Source organism: Ascidiella aspersa, chromosome 3 (assembly GCF_963924565.1).
Source record: "Ascidiella aspersa chromosome 3, kaAscAspe10.2, whole genome shotgun sequence".
NCBI lineage: Eukaryota > Metazoa > Chordata > Ascidiacea > Phlebobranchia > Ascidiidae > Ascidiella > Ascidiella aspersa.
In genome coordinates, this window is record NC_139449.1 from 26,959,755 (window position 1) to 26,979,467 (window position 19,713).

Consider the following 19,713-nt stretch of genomic DNA (forward strand, 5'->3'; position numbering starts at 1 on the left):
ATAGGGGTCGCGTACTAATTCTTGCAACCTGGCACGAGGGTCGCAACAGCAACAAGGTTGGGAACCACTGCCTTAAAGAGAAAAAATAAAGAAATCTAGGTTAAGTGATTGTCGAAATATAGGAGTTGTTTATATAGAAAAATATTCTGTTTTTTGTTCTAATAATTTTTTTAACTGCTGAAGATTTATGACTTTTATAGCCAGCATTTTTTTAAATGCAAACAAAGATTTATGTTATAGGATTTTTACAGTCATTTCAAAAAAATTGATTCCTTTAAAATCTCGCTGTAACCAGAAAAAAAACGATGACAAGGACAGAGGAAGACCCTCCTTCCTACAAGGTTGTGATGAAGAAGAAGGACGTGCAGGGGATGTTCGAGCTCTTCGACAGCGATGAGAAGGGATCGCTTGAAAACAAGGAACTCAAGGCCATATTCCAGCGACTCGGCATGCCAATCAGGCAGAAGGAGCTCGATGAGTTCACTTCAGGCTTGAAGGGCGGCGACAACGGTAAAGCACTCGATCCCGACTGCTTTGCTGCCTTGGTGAAGCTAATATGTCCGGGCGACTTCACCCTTGACGACCTGAGGGCGGCCTACCAGGTGGGATGGGTAGTGATGCGAACTTAAAGCTACTTTTAGGTCCAAGGTTTAGGTCCAAATCAAGTCGTTTCAAACAACTTGCAATTGAAATCCCAGTTCAACTCATGATTTGCACAGCTTAATTGCAAGTCAGGACAGGTGCAGCAAACGGTAAATTCCAAACAGCAGAAATTACTAAATTTATGTAGAACGATCTATTTTGTTTAAGTCAAGTGATCGATCCAATTCAAAACAGCATTGATCTGAGGCGAAGTCTTTGTTAGGTTTTTGAAAAATCAATGATTTAAGTTGCGCCTTTTTTATTTTTTTGTATTGTTTTATCGCTTTTTGAAACCCCATGCCAATTTAATTGACAACTTATCAACACAGTCAGTCGTTCTATTTTCGATATTAAACAAAATTTTAAAGCAATACCAATGTCACAAAATTAGGTAAATCCTATATTGTGCGATATTCGATTTTTTAATCGCACACAAGCGTTTAAAATTACGAAACTGCTATATTCGAGCAGAAATTCGACCCCCATGGCAACGGCTTCATCACCAAGCAAGATCTGCGCAAGATGCTGCACATTTGGTCACGTGACGCGCGCGATGACGAACTGGACGAGATGATGGCCGACGCCGATCTCAATCACGACGGCGTGATCGACTTTCAGGAGTTCGTGATTGCGATTTGCGCCCAATGATCGGGTGTGGCGGTTTCACGAAATACGTAAAGTGATGTGGTACAGCTCATTGCTAAATGCGCTGTAATTGTTTTTTTTTACTCGACCGGCGGTATTTACCCTGGCCTGCGTTTGGCACAAATTTCCGTTTCATTTTCTTCTATCAATTTTCCTAAGAGTTTTGTTTTTCTACCTTCTTTTAGCAGCATGTAAACTTATTACGTTTCTCTGCCAATTCAATCGCGAACAACGCAATAAACGGCGAACAAATTTCGTGCGAATATGCTTAGATTTATTTTTATTTGCAGAAGCACAACCTACTTATTTAAACTCGCGATAGTAAAAAGCAATAGAACAAATATGATCATTAGTATATCATGCCTTGTCTGAACTTATGGTAAAATATCATAGTTTCAGCCTAAAAGCGGCGCGTGTATTATCGAACAACCGAAAATAAAAGTTTTGACAACTTTACGTGAATCGATAACATCTTTGCAAACGCAGTGGTTGGTGTTTTTAAGGTTACTTCTGACGTCACGTTCATATGTAGATTTGTGACGTCCAGTTTTAACGTACCTTATTGACGTCATCTCTGGCTTTTTATTTTCATGCTGGATTGCAGAGCCCCATAATAGAGTTTATATCTGGGTGACAGCGGACGAAGTTAAGGGTCTCATTAGAAGCCTTTAATATTTTCGAAATATAATCGTCCTGGGCTGCGCCCATATGTTTATCTTCGTTTTTAGTATATGATTGTAGGTGTGCCGCCGAGAATTCCACTGCTCTAGGTCGGTTCTCAACCAGTGGGCCATGGCTCACTGGTGGGCCATAAGAACACTTGGGGTGGGCCACAGACCAATTTAAAAAAGCTAGATTTAGTTTTATTTGTGTATATTTAATTTTACAGAATTAATGGCTTGGGGAGGAATTAAAAAGGAAAGTAAATTTATTGTTCAGCCGCAAGTATCCACGGTTGAATAAATAATGTGTTTTGAAATAAGTTCTACTGTGTTTTGTTCCAAACCTATTTTGAATTTTTTTTTCATAAATATTATTGGGCAACAGAATTTTTTTGCAACGTAAATGGGCTACGAAAGAAAAGTGGTTGAGAACCACTGCTCTAGGTGAATAAAAAATTAGTGATTTATTCGAGCGAACCATTTTTAAACAGTGCTTCCAAATTGTGACCTCATAAACGGTTTGCTTACCAAATACGAGGGTGATTGTACATTGAGGGACAAAGCTCTAAATTTTACAACTTTTCCTCATTGTAGATTCCAGTATTTCAATGACTTGGCCTTAGTGCACTAAAGTAACTGTTTTCTAATGACTTGACTTAAGTAGTTTGGTATCAAGACTTGATTTGATTTAGATCTTTCAGACAACTGACATAACTTGGACTTACGGCATTGAGTAAAGTGTCTCGGGTTGAAATGAAGTGTTTTAATTCGAAATTTTATTATTATATTAAGCTATTTTTTAAAGTTTTCACGTTAACCAATTAGATTGCTACATGCTCTTTTTTAGTGAATAATTAAATTGCTTATATTCGGAGTTTCCAATTTCAATATATCGTATATTTTTTATATTATTGATTTGACTTATGACTTGAACTAATAAAGACTTGACTGGGACTTCTCTGAAATCTCGTGGATAATTTTTAGTTGTTATTTACAAACTTGGTAATAATTATATAGGAAACTGTAAGCAGTTTTAAAGAAAAAAAATGTTTTATATAACAGATAAGATAAACATTTCTAGCTTTAATAAGTTTCTGGACAGTAGACCACCTGTCATCGTGCAATGAGCCACTTTTGGTGCGGGTTCGACTCTGTTGTAAAGCACTAAAATTAAACTTTAATTTAACGTTTAAATTCGCTTTTTATTCATGCTATTCGCTTCCCCACAAACTTACACATCGGACCTCCGTATAGAGAAAAATTCAAGAAAATTTAAAAATTTATTGAAGGCAGATAAAAGCGACGCGGAGCTAAAATAAAGAATCATCAGTTTGCAGTCTACAATGATGACATCACACAAGTATACCACAGTGAGTATAACAACGAAACAATAGTCGGAGAATGGCAAACAATAAACACGCATGCGTTGTCAACAATGCATCAAATGCGCGACCATAAGGCTTCGGCGAGATCGTTACGTTTATCAGAGCTAATTTTCGAGTAATGATCACCACGGGTACATACTCGTAGCACAATGATGCCAGCAATAAGTTACCATTATAGGTTACAGTAATAATTTTTTTGCAACCACCAGGCATATGAGGAAAACAATTGGGTAAAATCATCAGGAATAAAAAAGTGATTGGAACAGATGCTAAAATAGGCACGTCAAATCGTTACGGGCGCATTGAGTAAAAGTTTTTTTTTTTGCATTGGGGCACCATAGAAAAAGAAAAGCCTATTAAAAGAAAGGCTAGCGAAAAGAACAGCTATAGTAAAAACGACTAAAAACATATTAAGGTTTAAAAGTTGAAAACATAGGGCTGTGAATTCGATTTGAATAAAAAAGAAATGCTTGCGCTGGAGCTAATCATGTATGTCGATTTCTAAAAATATGTCGTTCGGTGAGAACACCAAATCGAAAGAGATTGTGGTGATATACTGCGCTGTCGAAATTACGGTAACAAAGCGCAACAGTCGCATTTGGGCAATTGGACTAACGTAAATGGCAGTTCTTACTAGTTGGAAAAAAATAACCAAGTGGACCTGAAAGCGTGCCAAACCATGAAGTATGCAGCATTTGAAAAACAGGGGTCTAATACGATCTACTTAATACCGACTAATAGTTTAAATCAATGAGCCTTTAATTTCAATACATTGTAGCAAACAACATGGGTGTTTCCAAGAGTAGTGGACACCCGTAAACAAGTGCGATATCTCTTTAAAGCTTGAGAGTTACGTAATAGGTGCTTCATTAGGTTGCCCAGCTCCCTCGGTTATTTATTGAGAAGTAAAAACTTTTAGGAGGCTTGTTGCACACTTTAGCTCCGGGGTAGAGCCACGTTCGATTTGGCGTAATGCATGACGCTAACCATGACCGTTACACTAAAAAGCTTTACATGATAACCCTAACCGCTATCACATAAAATGCAAACTAGAAGATATGAAACCGAGTAGGTAAACGAAGTAATCGAAAAACACGACGTGAAAATTTTCAAACTTCGACCTTACTAAAGAAGCAAAGCGCAAACTAAAACAACGACCATTTTTTTTAACTTAAACAGACGCTCTAACAAAACAAAGCTAAAAATACGACTGGTTCAGGTATCCTTTGACAGGTTTCGGCAGCGGCAGGGTTTCGATGTGGTCGATCCTGGTGAACTGTCGAATCACGAACCTGCATAGATACTGGAGCGACCGAACCTGTACAAACAAATCAACAAATCAGTTTAAGCTGGCCATCGTTACTTTCGATAAATGGTAAACTATAGGCAGAAACAAAACGGGCTTTTAGCAAACTCTCGTAATGTCAGTCCTGATTTCGTATCGATCTATTGGCCAGCCCGTTTAAGTCAAGGTAGATGTGATTAACACGAAAATGTGTTGAACGTGTTGCTGCAATCCTGCTTTAATGAGTTATGTATCGGAACTAATAAATATTAAGCAGACCTCGATGAGTATTAATTAATTAAACATCAAGTTTAAGTAAAATCAGATATTGAAAATATTTTACATTGTCTCAAACTTAAACACGTCCAGTTGCTTTTAGGAGCCCATTTTTTTGCAGCAAATGAGAGTCCTAAAAGTTTAATCGCCGTTGCAAGCGCTAATCGGCGAATTGTTGGGGATTCCCCATTCGTGCATCGTTTTGTTTGTTTGTGGAATTTCCGCGTTAATTTTGCAGATGTCATACTGTGCCAGAAAACGGTCAAAAGGTCGCTTTTTAACCGCTTTAACTTGAGTTGACACAAGTAGACACTTGGAAATACTGAATGTGATTTTTCGATGCCAGTAACGTGTCTGTAGAAATCGCGCTTCAGCACGATTTTTTGACCATAGCTGGAGGCACAAGCCTTCTTCAGACATAGTATTCGCGGAAATGTACGTTTTGGGATCAAACAGTTGTCAATGTCAGCACGAACACCAAACAACTTTCGTCACCACGCTATGTCATTAGGCAGGCAGATTATCAACATTTCTTTGTAAAAGCCGTTGTAAAGTGTAATCAGGGGCGTATTCAGAAATCCAAAAAGGGGGGGTTCCGAATTTTCAACTTGGGGAATTCCCCGTTTTTTGGTCTGACGTTAATGACGTCATAAAATAGTAACAGATATGACGTAATAAGTAATATCAGAAACAGCCAATTAACGTCCAGCAAAAGCAAACTTTCAGACGCAAAACGCACACGTGCGTCGCCGACAATCCTGCCAAGCGCCAGCTGCAAAACCGCTTAGCCAGATTGGAAACTTTGGATATTGCGCGGGGGAGATGTTTTGCAGCTGAAAAAATGCGCGGCTGAAAATAAAATTTCGACTTGAACTTGCGCGGCTGAAAATAAACCATCAGGCTACCGAAAGTTGTAAATTGCGAATTTATATTAAACTTACAGCGTTCATAGAATACTTGAATCACTGCGCAATTTTTGGTTGGTGTGCTGGATAGTATAGCATTTAATATGCAATATTACTCGATATTGCCTAATTTGACGTCACTAAACACGTGACCGTTGTCCACTGATGCGTGACCAAATCGCCGAACTGTGCGTTTTCAGCGTTTCGCAGGTGATTCTATATGATGCATTATATTATATACGCCTTATAAACTAGCGTTAAAAAATGTTATACAACTTCAGTATGCGGCCCGCCAATTTTTTTTGTGCTTAAGTTTCATACAGAAGTTTGCGCGGCTGAAGTTTTGCGCGTTTGCTCGAGTCAGATTTGCGCGGCTGAACACATTTTCTATAAAATGCGCGGCTGTGACCGCGGCTGAAAGTGCTACTGCGCGGGGGATAAATCCCGATAATATCCCCCGCGCAGGCCAAACTTTCCAACCTGGCCGCTTAGTGTGCAATCGTTAACTTCTGGAGAAAAACGAAACAAGATTGTGAAATATATGTGATTGATTTTGGTAGATCCATGTACGGGACTATGCTCAATTACAAGCACGTCTTTCGCCACATGCAATACTAAACGAAGATCGTTTTTCCCCGATGTTATTTGATTAGTGCAACATCTGCAAAAACGCCACTTAAATAGTTAATCTAGTTGAGTGTTTTTAAGCTTTTTAACTGAGTGCACACATGGCGTGCGAAGCAAGCGCGATTTTTTAGGGGGGGAATAACGGCATTTCTTGTAAATTTATTACATTGCCGAAAATTAAAATAAAAAAAATGTTAAAAAATATATATCCAATATTTTTTAATACGTTTTCCGTTTGTCCGCGATGCACTTGGTAGCTTTCCACGGCGCAAAGGTAAAGAAGCGCTGATCTAGTTCAAAAGACAGCTTTAAAACGTAAAACAACAGACGTAGAATAAACATTCGCGCGAAGCGCTAAAATTTTTCGCACTTACGTAGTTAAAATAGTCAAAAAGTATTTAAAATGGACTCGTGTATTGTGTGTCAAAGAGGCAGTGGTTCCGATGAATTACAGAGACCGCTTGATTGATTGTTATTAATTGTCGAACACACACTTGTTGATCAGCCAACCCGAACGAATAACAAAAGGCGAAAGAGAAAAAGTATCCTGCGTTTACGGTCGACCAAACAAGCAACGAAAAAGGCGTTTTGCGTTTGATTTTGGTTTCGCATTGGCTTAAGACGCGTGGCCCAATTACATTAAAAAGCACGCAGCTTCGGACGTGAGTTAAACCCTGACAACAACGAACAAAAAACAATTAATGTCACTTACGAAAAAAAAGGGGGGGGGGGGGGGTCAAAACCCCCCAACCTTTTTGGGGAGACGGACAACTGGTAAGAAGCCAAACCCACCTGGGACAAGCGCGACACTGGAAAGGCCAGTTTAACGGGGTAGGTTGAAGAGAAGGGGTCTCGTGAACGGGAATAACAGAACACGCTGGCATCCTGCGAATCCTTCACTGAGTCGTCGATGAGCGCCACCACCGAGGTGTAGTCCTGCGATTGGAGAAAGCAAATAGTTGTTAAACTGTGTAAGCGTATGACTGGTTGTAACTTGTTTGCCTAGTAGTGAGTAAGGTATGACAGTTTCAGTTTATGCCTGGAGTGCTATGTGCTTGTTAAACATTGTTGTATTTCTTTTTTCAAAGCAGGAAAAATGGTTTCTAAACAAACAAAAAACTACTAAATCCAAATTAAACTAGACTAGAATAGATAGATTACATTACTAATCTGGTTGCGAAAATTGGAAGCATATTAACAATAATATGTAAAGAAAGTAATTTAAGTAATCTTAGATCTTAGTACAACACAGTAGAAAAAGTCACTATCAGGTATGGGTACTGTACAGATGAAACAAGATATCTAAATTCAACTGTCACAAATTGTATAGAAGCAAAGGTAAAAGTTGTCAATATAAGTAATTAAAGTGTCGCTTTAAGATCTGTACACTTGCTTGGTAAAATATGTGTATAGTTTGCCTGGCTTACCGAGGCATTATTGTTTTCATAGAAGCTGAACTTTCCATGCAGGTGTTCTATTCTTGTGTGCAGAGTGCGACCAAAGGATCGAAAACTCAAGGAAAGGAGATACCTTTCATCTGAACTGTCCCTATAGTTAACACAAATTTAAGAAACAGGAAATTAAATCAAGGAAAACGTGACAAAAGGCTGCAGAGCACTATACGGTAAACACAAGCTTAAATAATTAACCACCCAGGCCTAGTTTATCGCATTGGGCTCAGCTCGAACTTCGCTTTTCGCATTATATAGTTGTTTATCTCAGATTTAGACAAATGTATTGAACACTATTAGCTGTCTTTTTTCGAAACTCAAGGAAAGGAGACACCTTTCATCTGAACTGTCCCTATAGTTAACACAAAATTAAGAAACAGGAAATTAAATCAAGGAAAACGTGACAAAAGGCTGCAGTGGTGCACATGCACTGGGTCAATACAACCAAACACAAAAATGTAGCATCTAACATACACTTAAAAGCAATTAATAGCATAAGAAACAAAAGGGTAAAACTATTAAATAGTAGATATACCGTTATTGTGAGTTGTGGCCTAACAAAATCATACCTCACAAGAAATGAACCATCTGGGGTATCATTCAGCTTTTGCTCTGCCTCAAGCTTTGTTAAAGGTCCCCAATACCAGCCTTGCCTAAAAGAGACAAAGTAACTTGTATCACAGTTTAACCAGTATGGCAGAATGCTGGCGACTTGGCGACTATGTCGGCCGAAGAATCAGCCAGAAAACCAAAGAAATTGGTGCCAAAAAAATTTTGAGTAAAAATAAAAATTTGAAAAATTTTTTTTAAATTTTTTTCCAACATTGAATTTACAAAACACCTTGTGGTTGTTTCCACACACATTTAATCACATCTATTTTACAATTGGCAGAAATTAATTTTGTTGTGTCACTTTGAAAAAAGTTAAGGTAGTGTGAAGCACGATGTTTAGTGAGAAAAAGCCAGTGTAAGGCATATAGACTGTTTATTATTTAAAAAAGTACACACTTTTAATCATACAATTGTTACATGTTGTCAGTTTTACTTTGAATTGGCAAGTATTTCTAAATTGACTTAAATTCCCCATTCCTGTTAAATGTACAGGTATAACATTCACATCGGCATATTAAGGATGTACCAGGCTATGCTTCTCCCCCTAAGGCCTGAAGTATATTTTTGGTCGTTTAATTACACAAATGCAAAAAAATTATTGAACTTTAGCCTGGTTTTGCTAGGTTTATGTTTCTTTGTTTTGAAAAAATCTATCCAAAAAAATCTATTCATGTTAATATGCATACTATGGGGCATGTTACCCTATGACTGTGACAATTTTTATTAAATTTTATTAAAAATATCATTATTTCGAGCAATATAAATTGGAAATTTATCCAAATAATATTTTTTCCTGCTTTTCAATCTGGCTTTGAGCAGCACGTTTTCACACAAGTTGCCTGAAAACAGCTATCTATGTAACACTTTTAAAACAAGAAAAGCAGACATGTATGTACACCCCCAGGCCCCAGGTTGTACCTTCACTTGTCCCTTATGTATTTGTTAATGACTTAATGTCACAAAAAATTTTGCGCCTTCAGCGTTACGTTTGTTGACTAATTTAATTGTTAATAGCCTTGTTTATCGCCAAAACATGGCAAGGTTCATACATTCCTTAGGCGGGCACATCATTTAAGCTTAGGGGCGTGACCAAAAACCGAAGAATTTTCGCCAAAAATGCTTGTCACCAGAAGGCCTGAGTTTAACAAAGGTGGGCAAATAAAACATAGCCCTGATAACTATTGCCATGTGCAATTTAGTTCATTAGGATACAATAGATGTTTTTACTTAAATGTAAAAAATAAATAGCCAAACAATACATACAAAGCCAGCTTCTTGAATTCTCTTGTCAATGTATATCGTTCAATTCCAAGTGGCAGCACACTGTGCGTTAGGGCAGCTAGCGTAGGAGACAAAATATCTGGTGATGTGGGGCCTGCTGCTTGTTGATAATCGGTTTGTGGTAAGTGCAATTCTGTCAGTTTTTCGCGAATATCTGAGCTTGATGTTGGAAGTGGAATGGCTTGATTACCCACATCACCAATAGTCTCACTGTCAGTCTCACTGTCAGTCTGACTGCCAGGACCATTAGTTGTGGTGCACTGTGGCGACAAATCGGATTGCAGAGGTTCCTCGAACACATTAGCACATTGCGATTCAGGAGAAGGGCTGTCTTCTTTTATGTGAGATTCCACATAATTTGAGGTAATTTTAGGAGATGGTGGCTGGACGGGTTCACAAACCACAGCTTTGGCAGAGTGTCCATTACTTTGTATAGAGTCACCAGCAGAGGAAACTTTGTTATTGCTCACATTTTCATTGTTTGCTTCTGCTCAAAACAAAAGTAAGTACTTAGTCACAAGGCAAGATATAGCTTTTTTAAGCAAGCATTTTTAATACAAGCAAAAAAAAAGTACAACAATGAACAGCAACCATAATAATGTTACCAAATTTACAGATAAATGTAAAAAGTATGTTACATACAATTTATACTCTAAATATACATATCAGGCCATCAAACTGACAACAATCTGTATTAAAGCTCACCTGGCAGTGAAGAGGCTATATGTCTAGTTTCTTTTTCAGTGGAGATGTGATTCGCATTTGAAGTGGAAAACACTTCTTTGCTACATAATAATAAAATTGCGTCATTTCAAATGTTTACATTATTATTAAATTTGATTTTTAAAATCATTCTTTAATGATTTCTAACAACACTTACTTTTGGCGATGTTTGCTAAAAAGTTTCTTTTTTAAAGATGTTTTTTTCGGACTCTTTTCTACAGATACACTGTAATAATAAAAAATTACACAAATGTTTATCAGTAATTGCGGGCAAAAATTTTCCTGTAATTTTTTACACCACAGGTTCACATGGAAGATTTATTTAAAGGTGTGTGCACACCTTAGGTTGTAAATCGTAGTACAATTTTTTGTAATATATTAATATATTGAAGTGCGTGATATGCCAATTCAGGTGTGTGCACAAATTCCTTGAGAAATGTACTGCACATCCCACAGGTAACACTAATTTACGGAATGAATGATGAATGGTCGGAACGCTGTAGGAGCAGAATGAAATGAACGAAGCTGTAGGAACAGAACTGTCGGAATGGAATGAATGGCGCTGTAGTAGCAGAATGAACTGTTGGAATGAAATGAACGAAGCTGTAGGAACAGAATGAACTGTCGGAATAGAATGAACTGTCGGAATGAGATGAACCAAGCTGTTGGGGTTGGGGTTGGGTTAGCTTCATTTCATTCCGACAGTTCATTCTGTTCTTCATTAATTTCATTCCAACAGTTCATTCCGTTCCGACCATTCATCAAATCAGTTTCGGCCCTATTCATTCCATTCCGACCATTCCGTAAATTAGTGAGCATTCCGACTATTCCGACCATTCATCATTCCATAAATTAGTGTTACCCCATCCCACTACAGCATGCAGACTGGATAATATCTTTGCAAAGCATGGATCCGTGGAATAAAATTGAAGCTTTGATTGGGGTTTAAAACAGCTATTATTAACTAAAAAACTATAACTATAACATGTATTTAAAAAATTGGTTCCCTTTTTATAACTTAGTTTCCCATTTTCTTGTTGTAAAATATAACTCACTTTTCAGCAGTCCGGTGGCTATTTTGCTCTTCACCATGTTGTGTCTTTTTCTTTAAATGAACTGAAAGTCTTCTTATTTTTTTCATTTTTTTCGTTATGTATAATTGCGTAACTGACAAAATACGAACAAATAAGAGTTTGAAGAGTTTCATTCTATCTATTATAATTGAGAGCGGTATTGTGATAATGCAGTCGATACTCAGGTCATTTGTTTTTAAATTTCAGTGATTTCACATAAGGTTTTAATTTTTCAGTCCTACCCGGAACTTGTGGCCGCTGTCAGTTTGTCACTGAACAAACGTACGAATGGGTAATACTAATTTACGGAATGATGAATGGTCGGAATGGTCGGAACGCTCACTAATTTACGGAATGGTCGGAATTGTCGGAATGGAATGAATAGGGCCGAAACTAATTTGATGAATGGTCGGAACGGAATGAACTGTCGGAATGAAATGAACGAAGCTGTAGGAACAGAATGAACTGTCGGAATGAAATGAACGAAGCTATAGAAACAGAATGAACTGTCGGAATGAAATGAACGAAGCTGTAGGAGCAGAATGAACTGTCGGAATGAAATGAACGAAGCTGTAGGAACAGAATAAACTTTCGGAATGAAATGAACGAAGCTGTATGAACAGAATGAACTGTCGGAATAAGATGAACGAAGCTAACCCTAACCCTAACCCCAACCCTAACCCTAACAGCTTCGTTCATCTCATTCCGACAGTTCATTCTGTTCCTACAGCTTTCATTCATTTCATTCCGACAGTTCATTCTGTTCCTACAGCTTTCATTCATTTCATTCCGACAGTTCATTCTGCTCCTACAGCGTCATTCATTCCATTCCGACAGTTCATTCTATTCCGACAGTTCATTCTGTTCCTACAGCTTCGTTCATTTCATTCCGAGAGTTCATTCTGCTTCTACAGCGTCATTCATTCCATTCCGACAGTTCATTCCGTTCCGACCATTCATCAAATTAGTTTTGGCCCTATTCATTCCATTCCGACAATTCCGACCATTCCGTAAATTAGTGAGCGTTCCGACTATTCCGACCATTCATCATTCCGTAAATTAGTGTTACCCCGTACGAATGAAAAACAAAAGCATTACGGGTTGGCAAAGCCAAGAGGAGAATCGGGGTGTTTAGCGGTGTATTAACGTTTGATAGATATAGGTCAATGACATTTTAAAGTACTGACAAATCTTTGGTTAACGTGACCCGCAATTGACGAACCCGTAATCAACCAGCACCCCCCCGCACCCCTTAAACTAAAATATGCATTTTTACGATTTCTATGAACTTAATTTTAAAATCATGTCTGATTTAAGGGACTGTCAACAGTATTGTATTCTTTAAAATACCTCCCCCCCCAAAAAAAAAAATCCTATTTTTAATCTAAAATTGAACGCCCAATCCAAAGGTTTACGACAGATGCATTCATATTGCATACATCTCAAGTTTTTGCGTGCTGGTTGCTGTTTTTTTTTTTCATGTTTAATTAAAATACCATATAGAAATTACAGTTTCTTTTAACCGGCGTGTTCAAAATAAGTCATATTAAAGCAGGGGTCGAATCGGCCCTAAAACGAAACTTTATGAACCGGTTTTTGGTCAATTTTTCTTGAACCGTAACCGAACCTAATCCTATTTTTGTAGGATTTTAAGAAGCCAAGCCAGGACTGAACCGAACATTTTAAAACAACCTGAACCTTAACCAATCCTGTCAAAAAACGGTTCACATCGGCTTGACGCCACGACTTGTATTTCAAGTTACGTCATGTTCGAAATTTAGTGACAAAAAATAAATATTTATTAAAGCTTTGCTTTCTATTTTTCAGAAATTCACTAACGAGCTGCTTGTTTTTAAATAAGTCGCAAAACTTTACCATTCAATATACTCTACATTAGTTTTAACGCCGTTCATATTGCATCCGAAAAAGTTAGTCGTATCGGAGCTGAACCGAAACTTTTAAATCGTTCTGAACCGAAACCGGAATTGAACCGTATTTCGAAAAATCCTTGTACCCGAAACGAACATGGACCATAAAAATCAAATAGTTCGACTCCCTGCGCTTATAGATCAGCGCTTCTCAACCGGTGCGCCGCGGCGCACTGGTGCGCCGTGGAAGGCTACCATGTGCGCCGCGAGCAAACAGAAGAAAAATTAATATGCCTAACATATATATGTATAATTGTATATATATATATATATATATAGGTATATATTAGATATATATATATTACTTTCCCATTAAGCTCATTGATTTCATAGTACTTCCAGGTAGAAAACGTAACAAGACCTACAAAGTAGCAATATCTTAAATAATCTATAACACCATGGTATTAAGACCACCGACATCATAACGCCCAATTCGCTGTAATCACGACAGAATAAGATCTAAAATAGTTTAGATAAGGCCTAAACATGTCAAAATAAGTCCAAAATTAATCTGAATAAGACTTAAATAGATAAAATAATGCTAAGACTGTAGGGAAAGGGTATGGGATGTTTGGGGGCCACTTGTCTGACATTGGCCGTTTGTTGTCGCCATTTGGGCGCCGCTATTTTGGCCCCGGATTTTTTGCCCCTGTTTTGGCTTCAATTGGGTTAGGGTTGAAAATATCAGGGAAGTTAGTGATAGTTATGGGTGGAGTTTGGGGTTAGATAAAAGGTGGTATAGGCCTTATTTTTGCCATTTAGATCTGATTCCGATTTCGTCATTATTACGACTATAAGGTATTAGTCATATTTACGCCTTATTCCTAACTGTATTTTGTTCCGAAGTAGATGTTGTTTCAATTTTGGTCTCAAGGCGATCCTTCAAAGATTTGCAATTATAAAGCCCATAATGAAAATTGACACCAATTTAAAACAAATACCGGTACACCTCAAAAAGTTCGCCCTCGCTTCGCTCGTAAGGTGCGTCGCCAGGTTTCCATATGTCTCTACGTGCGCCCCCAAGTAAAAAAGGTTGAGAAACACTGGCTTAGATCAATAAATCTTCCCCACACTAAAAGAGGACTGTTACGCCAAAATAAAACACAAAATAGAATGGAAGTATTTTTAGGACTAATAGTTTAATTACCTCTTTTTAATTATTTGCATACTCACTATTCAGCTATGAATAACAAAAATATGCCAAAACTGAGCAATAACAAAATATATATAAAATTGAGCATATTTGAGCATTTTCAGTGTCCTTGGGAGACCTTTTATTTGTCTTTGGAAATTACGAAGTTTATGATGGAGTTATAGCTAAATCTGTTCAGTAATTGACTGGTGTTGTCTCACATTTAATAGGTTACTTTGGGCTTTACAACTCACACAAACAACAATGAGTTTACAAGGTTGTAAATTGGAAAAACTTGTTGTGATTTATAGTAAGGCTGCTTAAAAGGTTGAAATTTCTCCAAAATTTCTTGGTATTTTGTTAACATCCTTCGAAACGGTGTTCGAACCCTGTTATATTTCTTTTGTCCCAAGGAGGATATATCGCCCACGTCAAACCACTCGTCCAAACTGTTTGTCTGCTTCTTACATAAGGCAATAGTCAACCAAATGTATATAGCAAGAAAAATTGCTGTTGTTCTACCCACTATTTATTTAAGAAATGTTTCGCGGACCACTTCTGAGGCTTTGGTTGGCGACATATAGCACACTAGGTGTACTTTCTTTATAGTGTTAATTCCAGTCGGTGTGAACGACAAACCAAAAAAACTAAACAAAATACAGTATGCCAATTTTTAAAACAGCGTGACAATATTTTGATACAGCGCTTAGTTTCTTACGTGTGCCTGCTTTTATTCTTGCCATGTCTAAGTACCCTAAAATTACCAAAAATATAAACTTGGTGTGGTATTTCCGAAAAGTTGACTAAATTCAGTAAAGTTTTCCAACGATTTTGTTACGTCACAAGCGACTTGAAACAATGGCTTTTTGCCTGGGCAAGTTTTTTTTTTACATTTTTTTTACATATTCGTTCAATGTTTTTTGTCGGGAACGATGGAAATTTATAGCAGAAGCGATAGCTATGATTTTAATTCGAATAGACTCTAAACTGTTTGCGCCCTTTAATGAGTTGTTCGGAATAACGTTCCAACCAAAGCAGCTTGCGAGTGATTTGCAGGCCTTACGGAAATGCTTCTATTCAATGGACCAGGATTCACTGGAAGAACTGAAGACCAACCTAGCTTTCAACATTGTCATGTTGTTGGTCAGTGCTAGTATGTTAATTGTACTCTTCGAAAGTAGATGTTTCCTCGTACCAAGGTAAGTAGGTATATGGCAAGTTAACAAGCGTAGTAGATGTATGCATGTTGTTGTTTCGATAGCCACGTAAAAAAAACTCCACTATGAACTACGATATTTTAGTTGCAACGTTGTTTAGGTTTTTATCCTTTCTACAAAGAATTTGGCATACCAAGATCGTAGCACTTAAAAAAAGCTTGAAGGTTAATAAAACCTTAAAAAAGGCTTGAACTGAATTGATTGTTTTGAATATCGCTTTTTATTAGATTTAAATTTCCATAAAAAAGTTAAAACATTATGGTACGTACATATGCTCCCTAACTTTTGAATGTGACGTTTGCCTACTATATCCTACTAAAAATAAACACAATGGATAGGCTACGACATTCATTTAAACCTGTAGATACCAGCATATAACAACTGCTATAGATATGCCACAGACAAAACGGCACAAACTAAACAAAATTATAATGTCGGGCTGTAAAAAGTGGTGAAAAAAGATGTACTGTTGTGCTAATTGTCTGTCTTGAAACCTTTAAATATTTTAATAGTCTGGTTTTTAATAACAGAATATACTGCGATTAAACATGTTTTTTTTAAATTGCCATATTTCCCAACGAGGCAAACGTTTATTTATATTTAAAGATCTAATTATTGTTAATGCCTTTACTCCTTTTGTTTCTATATAAGCCGTTGCTATACAGGTTTTAATGTAGTAATACCATTTGTAACGATTATTGTACAAATTGTGACATATTTTTTTAACAAAATATTCAAGCACCCCAAAACTACGATAAGTTATACTGACAATTTGGATTTCGGCAAAGAAGAAAATCGAAAATGTAGGATTAAGAAGTAAATGCGTTGGGATTTTATACTGATTGTTGCCTTAGTCTTGGGTGTAAACCTACACACCACTTTATGTACTTTCAGGTCTATCTATTGACGCCGTGAAGTACATTACCAAATCTGCTCTAAAACTACCATGCGAACCGTTCCTGTTACTTGCTGACATGGTTGTGTTTCTTTAAACAGGATACCCGACCAATGGACCACGCGTGCATTTAATCATCAACTCCGACATGTTTGAAATATTCTTGGTTTGCTTGTAATGGAATGTCTCGACTAAGGAAAATGCTCTTCTGGCTAAAATAAAGCAGCGTAGGGTACAGGATCTTTCGACCCAATCACCTGTAGTATACCCGACTATACCCATAGGTTCAACATATAGCAGTCAACAAATAAAGGCCGCATTTAAGGCAATGCAACAGGTCTTCGCTGCACGAACCCGCCAAGTCCCCCGTTAAACCGGCTCAACCCAGACGGTCAACTCGGTAATGACACACGCAGGTATTCAGACAAGCAAACCCGAAATCATGCCTATCTCCATTCAGACCAAATTTTTAAAATCTACATCCGTCGCCAGCCAAAGCTTGCAGTTCGCCGCATCGCCAATTTCAACGCAGACCATCAGAAAATGTTTTATGCCCGCCCGCATCCAAACCGTAAATCCGATTCTAAAGTCAATTCTAACCCAAACTTTCCATTCCGTTGTTAAACCTGCATCCACGCAGACCTCTACTTCAACAACCGCCCCTTTTTCTACTCAAACATTTGGACAGGAATCGAAAAGTTCAAAGTCACTTGTTGTGTCCACTTTGACTCAGACATTCCAATGTACCATGCTCTCAGCGTCATTGTCTACTCAGACTTCCAAAAGTGCTGCTATGATTGTTTCCACCCAGCCTGTAGCACTCGGTAGCTTACTCGTAAGCACACAAACAACTCAAACTCACCGATTATTCAAATTACATCGGAGGATGTACTGGAAGGAGCCCTTGACCCTGAACACGAATACTGGCTTCAGAAATGGTACCAACGGAAGCAGCCTTTTGTGAAAATTCCGAAATTCAGCACTGACGATATTATAAAAGCAATTAACAAATTGCCGCATAAAGGAAGTTTAAAAAAAGGGCCCACCAAACAAGATTGGGAGGGCTATTACGAGAAGGAGTTGGCGGAACAGGCGAAAGAGCACGCACAGCGACTGGCACAGAAAGCAGATTGTCAAACAGTATGAACTATTAATACTAATCAACTATTAATCAACTACAAAAGAACGAAGCATCCGCCAATCTTCCACTGAAGAAGATTGGGAGCGATACTACGAAAAGGAGTTGGCAAAGCAGGCAAAAGAGCACACAAGTCGCACAGCGACTGGCCTAGAAGACAGGATCTAAAAAAATCAACAGACAGACTTCCCTTTCCGTCAAATTTGGGGGAAACGAGCAATACCAAAAAACTTGCTGCTGCTGGATCTCACTCCAAACTGCGGAAACCAAACAGAATCAAGACAGCGTTGAAATTAAGCACCTCTAAATTGTCAGCTGCACCCAGATCTAACAAAGCACCCTGTCACGGACACAAATAATGTGCCCGTTATTTTGAGAAGTACTTCGACGTTTTTTCAGTCTGAATACCCAGAAGTGTTAACTTGCAGTTAGATTTCTGAAGCACGTGTTTTCACCGCCACGTTTTATGTAGAATGGCCGGTTTTAACCGGTAAACATCACGCCACTTTTGGGGCATTATGACGTAACACGAAGGCAATTCGTAAACAATTAACAACATAGCAAAGTTCAACGCATAAGGAAAGGTTACACGGTTAGATACTAATTTGTGACACACCCAATGGTCCTTCTTTTGAACTTCACCCACCAACCAGCCTTATGGCACCATGAAAAAGTGACTCTTTCTTAAAACTCCGTGCGTCGATCAATCACAAGACTCAAGTTGTGGTAAAAAAACAGTCAAAACTACGACAGCCAAGCAAGTCAGAACGACTGATGCCCAAGCCTTGTGGATCCAATCATCATACTAAACCGAGAGACTTGACACATGCGCTTAAAACTGGTACGCAAAATTAAGTCGTTTCCAATTTACGAGTATACAACTTTGCATGTTATAGTGAAAATGGATAAGAAAAAAAACGAAGATTGGATAACAAATATGCAGAGAGTCTTGACAAGGGAGAAGTTGTTCAGGATTCAAAATGACCCTGGACATCGCTGCACCTAATCCCCGGTCGTCGGCAAAACGAGGAAGCCAACCAGGATGCGGAAAAGAATCTTGAAAGAGGTTGATTTTCTGGATAAAATAAAGAAACTGGCGGAACCTTTCAACCTCGTCCCATGCATGTCTTGTGCTCCGCAGCTAATCAGAAAAATAAAGATAAATATTTTCATTCATTCGTTCTGATTCAATACTTCAGACTTGGACAACTAGATAATTCTAGTTTTCTAATTCATTAAATTAGAGCAAAATGCGGTTAATTATAATTCTAATCTAATTTGTGAATTGCTTAAATGGTCTAATTACAATTCTAATCTAATTCGGATTTTACGAAAAATGCTACTTTGTCCAACGGCATTTTTAGTCTCTCAGCTTAAACACAGAATTTCAATTGTAATTTTTTGGTTGGAACGTCTTGTATGTATTTTTACAGTCTAAAAAACATTAAAAAGCATAAAAATTAGCACACACATAACTACCATTCACGTTCTTACAAGAATAAATTACGATTAAATTAAATTGTTTGTAAATAATTAAATGTGATGAATCTGGAATCACAATTGCTGGATTTCGTTGACGAGTTTCCCGACGACCTACCACTAATTACAGACGAATGCATCCTTTAGTTGTACTGTCGAACCCCGCACCTATGGGAGGTATATGCATGATGAATGAGGCGGAAGAACAAGAGGAAGCTTGGCTGCACATTTGCAAGATGCCCAACAAGTTGCAAGTCAATCCACTCAAGTTTTGAAAAGTCGAGAGATCTCTTTAAAATCACTGTAACCATACGGACCACAATTCCATTCTGTACCAAAATACGCTTGAAAGTTTAT

At 37.8% G+C, this 19,713-nt stretch overlaps 2 protein-coding genes across 3 annotated transcripts; one reads left to right on the plus strand and one right to left on the minus strand.

Annotated features, from left to right (window-relative positions):
* Window positions 1-211: 211 nt before the first annotated feature.
* LOC146161246 (neo-calmodulin-like) lies at window positions 212-1,474 on the plus strand. The gene is made up of 2 exons (XM_083385796.1): window positions 212-602; window positions 1,114-1,474. Exons 1-2 carry the CDS (start codon window positions 306-308, stop codon window positions 1,288-1,290), a joined length of 474 nt encoding a protein of 157 aa, XP_083241922.1. The 5' UTR covers window positions 212-305; the 3' UTR covers window positions 1,291-1,474.
* Window positions 1,475-3,221: 1,747 nt separating this feature from the next.
* On the minus strand, window positions 3,222-11,826 carry LOC146161247 (uncharacterized). 2 transcript variants are annotated; one of them, XM_083384322.1, is made up of 8 exons: window positions 11,550-11,826; window positions 10,652-10,720; window positions 10,477-10,556; window positions 9,754-10,258; window positions 8,448-8,531; window positions 7,855-7,975; window positions 7,220-7,363; window positions 3,222-4,652 (listed from the first exon to the last, which is right to left on the minus strand). In XM_083384322.1, the coding sequence occupies exons 1-8, from the start codon at window positions 11,699-11,701 to the stop codon at window positions 4,533-4,535; spliced, it is 1,275 nt and encodes a 424-aa protein (XP_083240448.1). In that variant the 5' UTR covers window positions 11,702-11,826; the 3' UTR covers window positions 3,222-4,532. The 2 variants fall into 2 exon arrangements, with proteins under 2 accessions (XP_083240448.1, XP_083240449.1); XM_083384323.1 differs by lacking the exon at window positions 10,652-10,720.
* Window positions 11,827-19,713: the final 7,887 nt, after the last annotated feature.

Coding starts and splice junctions, on each gene's coding strand:
- LOC146161246 (XM_083385796.1), top strand. CDS start 306: ATGACAAGGACAGAGGAAGACCCTCCTTCCTACAAGGTTGTGATGAAG. Junction 603..1,113: donor ACCTGAGGGCGGCCTACCAG/GTGGGATGGGTA, acceptor ATATTCGAGCAG/AAATTCGACCCCCATGGCAA.
- LOC146161247 (XM_083384322.1), bottom strand. CDS start 11,701: ATGAAACTCTTCAAACTCTTATTTGTTCGTATTTTGTCAGTTACGCAA. Junction 10,557..10,651: donor TTTAGCAAACATCGCCAAAA/GTAAGTGTTGTT, acceptor ATTATTATGTAG/CAAAGAAGTGTTTTCCACTT. Junction 4,653..7,219: donor CAGTGTCGCGCTTGTCCCAG/GTGGGTTTGGCT, acceptor TTGTTTGTACAG/GTTCGGTCGCTCCAGTATCT.